The sequence below is a fragment of the Buceros rhinoceros genome, unplaced genomic scaffold (assembly GCF_000710305.1).
Source record: "Buceros rhinoceros silvestris isolate BGI_N320 unplaced genomic scaffold, ASM71030v1 scaffold5957, whole genome shotgun sequence".
Lineage (NCBI taxonomy): Eukaryota > Metazoa > Chordata > Aves > Bucerotiformes > Bucerotidae > Buceros > Buceros rhinoceros.
Genome location: NW_010421450.1, coordinates 14,653 through 21,477, shown reverse-complemented (window position 1 = coordinate 21,477; position 6,825 = coordinate 14,653). Strand labels below are relative to the sequence as shown.

Here is a 6,825-nt window from a genome sequence, read left to right as displayed (position 1 = left end):
TTGGCTCCAACAGCAGCGGCTCAGCCGTTCTGGCAGCCAGATTCTGGAGCGTTGGTGGGTCGGTTTGGTCTCTTCAAACCTGCGGGTATTCTGCCTTTCTATGCCTGGCAAAGTTCTGAACGGTGACTGCATACCTTAAACCCCAAACGAAGCGTGAATGTTAGAGCTGACCTGCTTTGCTGCTGGTGAAAATGGGACTGTTACATACATTGGGCTTTTCATCTTCTTCCTTCAGAGAAAAGAAGCTGCACAGCCAAAACAAGAAGTAACTGAACAGGAAGAGGAAATCATACATGAAGACAACGACTGGGGTAAGTCATAGCTGGGAACTCAGCCATATTCCCAGTTAAAGCCTTTGGTTCGGGGGAGCACACCCTTGTAGGGCACCTGGACCTCTTACATTTAGGCTCAAAATGTAACCGCCGAGGGAATGAGAAAATCTCTCTCAGAAGATGGTCTGAAGATGTGAAGGATGTGAGAAGATGCATTCACTGGGTGGTTTTTAAAATATATAACCAAAGAGCATTTGTTGTTGCCATGACCACTGTGCTGAGGCATCCCGGGGGTTTTTTATTCCTCTGAGGGCTTTAAATCAGCAGAAATTGTCTAGAGGCATGGTAAGCGTGTTCTGTAGAGTCACTTCAGGATAGGTATAGGCACAATACAGAAAACAGTCCTCACCTGCCACGGGGAGAAGCGTCCCCACAGCGCGATGTACGCGGTAAGGCCATGGAGACCCTTTGGGAGAGGTGCCGTTCCAGTCGCTACGTCACCTGCGCAGAACCATTTCCTGTACCCCGAGGGGATAACAGCTCTATATTGACAAGGAAGGAGCTGGAAGCACAGGTCTCTCTGCGTTGAGGTTGTCCCGTTTTGGAGAAGCAGCTGCTCTGATGACATAGCAATTAAAGAACTTCCTCTACCCTTTAATGGAGCTCTCAATTCCTTTTAATGCAAAGGCATCGAGCTGGTGTCAGAGACTTCAGAGGAGGAGCTGAAGGCTGCGTCTGGCCCCGTACCCGAGCTTCCAGAGGGCATTACTGTAGCATACACTATCCCCAACAAGGTAACGCGTTGATTCTCACTGGTTAAGCTCAGAAGCACTTAGGTGCACCGGCTGCTTGGTTCTAGGAAAATGGTGTGGCAGAGGTATCACAGCAATACGCTTATTGGTGGGGGGCGGGGGGGGACTTTGCTGGTTTTGTCACTGATTTTTTCTTTCCTGTTCCTAATAGGAAGAGAATTTGATAGCTGAGGAAACAGTAGCGGAGTCTGAAGAAAGCCTGGAAGAACTCATGGCCAAAATGAGAAACATGTAGCAAAACAAACGTTAAGGGCAGCTTCAGGGAGTTGTGACTGATGATGGATTTGGAGAAGACCAAACCTTTTACTGTTGACCTCCGCAGCAGCTTATCTTTCCCTTTCTGAGGAAGTGGAACTGTTACAGGGGCAGGAAGGAACCAGACTGACTGTGTGTGGATCCTGTTGTCTACTCGCATCTAAGACTGTAGATCATCGTTAGCGATGCAAGTATCTCTGGTGGAGTAGCTGAGCTATTTTATTTGTCTTGTCACCACTGTCAGTACAGTTGTACTACCCTTCACACTACCAGGCGTGACACCAACTGCCCCCACCCTGCAGTGGCAGCACCCTGGAAGGCCCCATGGCAAATGGTTTAACTGCTGAGGTGTCGGAGCCAGTGCCTGACCAGGACTTGGATTTGGCGTAGAGGAAGGCAAATTCCCGCCTCTGCAGTGCAATGCAAGTATTGCCATCGTGGGCAGCCAACACAGCAGCAGCATCCAACCAGCACGTAAACAGAGAGTAATACTGGGGAAATCTGGAAAACGCAAGTGTCAATTGAAGCGTTACTCCATTTCTGTGTGACTTGACCTTTCTAATGTGTTTTCTAATTATCTCACATAATTAAGATGATTATGTGCCAATGGCTAAAATTATTTAACAATAAACTGCATCCGAAAAGCAGCTTTTTAATTAATGTACGAGTATAATCTCCTCCAACTATAAAATAGGAAGTTTTTGATGCCTTTTGTTATGAACTAACAAACCTAAAGCCTGTTGCAGCGGTTTAGTCCAGCTTTGGTTATGTGCCAGTCTCAAGAGCAGCCTCTGGTTTTTACAGTGTATGTTGATTTTCCGACTGTATGATTAAAGCTCCATTGAAACTGGTGACACTGTGAGGTGGACTTCTCCTACACAGGGGTATTACTTGGCATACACAAGATACACAACTTTTTTTTTTTTAAATCACGAGCTGTAACTACATGAACTACCCAAGCACAGCCCACAAGACCCTCCACTATGGCTCGGGATCCTGTTTCACTCTCTGCAGAAGCGTCTTGTTCCCTCACCATCTCTGCTCGTGGACCACAGATCTTTAACCCTGCTCTAGAAGGGAAAAAATGCTGCGGGAGGTCAGTTCCCCTTGGAGGTACAGGCTGCTTGCATTTCCCAAACTGGAGCACATCAATCTTTACAGCAGTTGCCTCACACATTGTAGGGAGGTGTCAATCACTTTTCACTTACATTCAATGTTTTTATAAAAGTCTTTTTTTATTACGTATTTAAGTTGATTCATGGATCTATGCACCGCATGAGAACAGGCTCCAAGCCGACTCCTCCAGGTGACCAGGGTGTTAAAAAGACAACAGGCAGGTAGGGTTTGATGAGCATCTCTTTATCTGATAGCGAAAGATTTTGCAGGGCCAGGTTTTTCCAGCCAATACAAACCTTGCTGTATTTTAAGGGATTCCATGGTATTAAAGAGTGAAAGCATCCCTAAATGGTTAAAAACAGGGTGTCAGGTCATCAGCATCTTCATCCTGGTCCCTCACAGGAAGTATTTTCACCAAGCACAGCTGTATCCAGCAGCTGTCACTGCAGATGATGCTCCATTTAGATGCATCAGCTTCCCAAGGAAACCAATTATTTTTGCACAAGTCCCTTGAATGGGAGTTGGCTTAAAGCTGACACCACCCTGCAGGCAAAGCTTGGGGTGGAACAAGACGCTGACTTCTTCAGAATTACTGTCTCCTTAGAAAAGCTTCTGAAAAGGCCGAAAGGGGCGAGGGAACACAACCAGCCAGGCTATTCCAACACAGCAGCAAGAACTACCCCAGGGGGGAGACAGGATGGGTTCAGTGTCGCTGGTTATGATCCTGGCGCTCAGGCTGAGAGGTACCAACCCACGGGTCTGGCATTAGCTGGAACTCGATCGAGGAACCAATGTACACGGAAAGCAGCTCGCTCTGTACCGTACTGTCTGCAGAGTTAACACGGGAGGATTTCGAGCTCAGACAGTTGCTGCCGCGTCACTCCCGAGGACAGGTGTTGGTCCCGGAACAGTACATTATCCTGGGAAGAACAGATCGGTGTTTACAATGCCGTGTGCGCCTTCCGACAGCCACGGAGGCTGGCAGCAGGCCGGGTCACCTTTGTCCGTGCTCCAGGAAAACATTTGGCGATAACGTGCTTTTCAAGCTGAACGTGTCTCCGCTCGACGAGTGTCGAGGAGTGGCTTTTCCACCTATCAGCAAAGTCTCTGCTTCTTTTATCTCCATCGCTCTCTTGTAGAGTTCAGCTGCCTTTGCAAAGTCTCCCCCTTCGTAGCTTTGGAGAAGGGTAAAACCAAGTTGAAACAAACAGAGCGAGCGTCTCAAATTGAAATGCACACCCTGCTACCAACAAGGCGTGCTCGAGGCTCTCTGCCTCCCCAGGAAACACACAGGTCAGGTGCTTTGGTTCATCCGGTCATTTTTACAGGGCTAAAGCATATCTTACCTCAGCACAGCCAGGTTCTTCAGCGTTTCCCCCACACGTGGGTGCATGTGACCGAAGCTGTCTTCGTAAATCTTTAACGCACGTTCATAAAGGGGTAAAGCTTCGATCTGCTGCTTCTTCGGGGAGCAGGAAGGGGTTTGTTACAGACACGGATTACATTTGCTGTTCTATTTTGCAACCACACACATCTGAGATGCCGAGTCATGCATATTTAACCAGAAGGGTGGTTTGAGTTCTCAGTACTGGTGACAGATGGGGATGGTAAATGGGGCTGTTGAAGCGATGGGCTTGCGCTTGCAAATGCATTTCCCACTAGTACTACAAAAATCTGGGTCTGGACCTCCCAGGCAGTTTTGAAAACCTCAGTCTTGCCAGTTTTGAGTTATCAAATACACTTTAAATTTTACCTGAGGCACCTTTAATCCCCATTTAAAATCAGATACGCGGGAAAACAGAAAACAATCAACCACTCAGCTCCCAAGGACACACACTGCGCTGACCACCGCACCGCTGGAAATGCTGTGCTCCAGCTCCTCTGAAACAGCATGGGGGCGTTTGGAATGGTTTTGAAGAGCGTCAGCCCAAGTGTCCTTGTGAAGTGCCAGTCGCACCAATTCACTGTTCCCTGCATATATTTTCCCTGCCAAGTATCCTCCCAATTTTTCACGTGGAGCCTAAGAATGTGCAAATCTCATAAGGAATTTCCATTTTAAATGTCATCAAGTTTCTTTTGTATCATTTAGGTACAACTCATCGAAGGCACCCCAAGACAGGAGTAACAAACGTGCAAGACGTGGAGAACTCACCATCTGACAGCGCAGGACTGCTAGATTCACCAAAGCGGTTGCCACACTCGGGTGTTTGGGGCCAAACGACTTCTGTCGAATTTCAACCGCCAGTTCGTACAGAGGAACGGCCTTGTCAAGTTTTCCCTAGAAATAACAGGGGGAAAAAGTTATTCGGTTGTGTCAAAACAGGAACGACGAGATCTGTTTTTAAACAAAAAGCCTTGGAGAAGAGGGAACTGCTGCCCGAAGAAGGATTTAACTTCGGTTAATTCATGGTTACATTATTCCGCACAGATTGTTCATCATCAATTTTATTAGGACCTATTTCTCCAAAGGACTGAGCATATTCAACTCCCAGCTCGGTGTTTCTCAGCTAGTCTAGCTCCTTCTTTCTTAACTGACAGTGGAGAACTTTGGCTCAACTGGAAGAGCTTCCCTCAGCGCACAAACTCTCCGTGGTGAACGCAGAGTGTGCAGGACACTGAAGATGTCATTCACAAACAGCTTTTCTTCAGGCAAACCATGTTTTGAAAAAGCTACTGGGCATTCTGGAAACAGGTTGAGGCTGCTCAGCTGTTTGTAACAGATGTGTGTAGAACACCGACAGCTGAGAACTCACAGCCCGCTCCTGCTGGGCGATGGCTGTGACAGCGTGAGGTGTGGTACTTAATTCAGGGGGTGAGAAAAGGCACCAGGCTCGTGCTTACCATCTTTTTGTACAGCACCGCCAGGTGCTTCACGGTATAGGCCAAGGAGGGGTGATCTGGAGCCAGGGCTCTCCTCCTGATGTCCAAAGCTTTCTCGTAGAGCTCCTCTGCCTTGTCGTAGTGCTTCTTCTCGTTGTACAAGGCAGCCAGGTTGTTCAGAGACTGGGCACAGTCGGGGTGGTCAGGTCCCAGGACTCTCTCTCTCATTTCCAAGGAGCGCTTCAGGAAGAGCTCTGCTGTCCTACACAACACATTTGGTCAGCAGCGTTCTGAAGCTGGTAAGGTCTGCACAGGCTGGTGTGGCTGGAACAAACTCAGCCTCGACAGCCACGCAGATCCCGACATCTGGTAACGGCCTTTCCTCGGAAAAAGCAAGCGCCAGATCAGCAGCTGGTTACACAGCGAGGAACTGGACACGCCAGACCCAGTCCTGCTGTGGAGAGATGCCTAAGGGGCTCGCGTACAAACCTGGAGCCCCCCGTAAAGGGCTGAACTGCCAGTCCGGCAGATTTCAGCAAACACTACAGTACTCCAACAGCTCCCGTTTCTTTCACCTGACCCACGCCTTCAGTCGTGTACGCGACCCTTCCCCACCCAAAACGTTCTACTGACTTCTGGGCAACTCCTCGCAGCGGCCAGGTACTGCACGGATAAAGCAGTGGTGAATGCGAGGCGAAGCTTCCGAACACACCACACAGTTCTCGAGTAACTTCAAACAATGCAAGACGTGTCTCAGCATTCAGCCGACAGCTGTCACTCCGAACGGGGGAGAGACTGGAAGGGGTTTTCCGTGCACCATGAGTGGGACTCTCAGTGCAGAATGCGTCTAGACATGACCTTAAACGCGTGCTCTTCCAAAGGCCAGCAAGCTGAAAGCCGGAGGATGATGAGAACAGTGAATCGCTAACTCACGATTCCTTGTAATGCTGCCGTTTGGAGTGCTTCTCCCCGAGAAACAGCAATCCTGCTGCTCAAGGAGGAACACGGAGGAGGGTCACAAGAGAGTGAATCTCAGTAGAGGGGGCATAAATTTCACGAGAGAACTGGTATATGCGACACAGCCCTGGTTAAATTCAACTGGGGAGCAGCAATTCTGAACGCAGGAAACGCATGACTTGGTAAATACTCGCGTGCTAACAGCATCGGCTCTAGAAAATAGGAGCTAATTGCAGAGCAAACCAAAAGCAGCAGAGCGAGCCCAGGACAGCACTGTAAGGAGTACCTGACCTCGGCTCTACGTTTAGCGCTCGTTCTCAATCTCCGAGAACACGCAGGGGGTGTGTCACCATTAACACAACTTACTCAAGATTGTTCTGCAGGTAATAGAGGACGCCGAGCTCGTTGAGGGTTCGGGCGTTATCTGGCGTGTCCTTGCCCAGCGTGAGCTCTTCCAGCTGTAGGGCTCTTTGACGCAGGAGAGCAAAGCCACACTGCAGCAAAGCACAAGGCAGTATGACCAACCCCTGCCGCCTCTGAAGGGTACGGCTAAGACTCAAGTTCGGAGCCAAAGGAGCACAGTAATCCTGCTG

At 49.1% G+C, this 6,825-nt stretch overlaps 2 protein-coding genes across 2 annotated transcripts in view; one reads left to right on the top strand and one right to left on the bottom strand.

The window, feature by feature from the left end:
* Positions 1–1,344, top strand: part of UBA5 (ubiquitin-like modifier activating enzyme 5) — a 5,173-nt gene extending 3,829 nt beyond the window's left edge. The window contains exons 9-11 of the mRNA XM_010139661.1: positions 236–311; positions 960–1,066; positions 1,236–1,344. Coding sequence (XP_010137963.1) covers positions 236–311; positions 960–1,066; positions 1,236–1,319 — 267 coding nt within the window. The 3' untranslated portion in view covers positions 1,320–1,344. The remainder of the gene's footprint in view (positions 1–235; positions 312–959; positions 1,067–1,235) is intronic.
* Positions 1,345–3,449: 2,105 nt separating this feature from the next.
* NPHP3 (nephronophthisis 3 (adolescent)) overlaps positions 3,450–6,825 on the bottom strand; it is a gene marked incomplete at its 5' end in the record, with an annotated part of 17,841 nt that continues 14,465 nt past the window's right edge. Inside the window, 5 exons of the mRNA XM_010139660.1 lie at positions 3,450–3,630; positions 3,802–3,917; positions 4,608–4,733; positions 5,297–5,537; positions 6,599–6,726. Coding sequence (XP_010137962.1) covers positions 3,450–3,630; positions 3,802–3,917; positions 4,608–4,733; positions 5,297–5,537; positions 6,599–6,726 — 792 coding nt within the window. The remainder of the gene's footprint in view (positions 3,631–3,801; positions 3,918–4,607; positions 4,734–5,296; positions 5,538–6,598; positions 6,727–6,825) is intronic.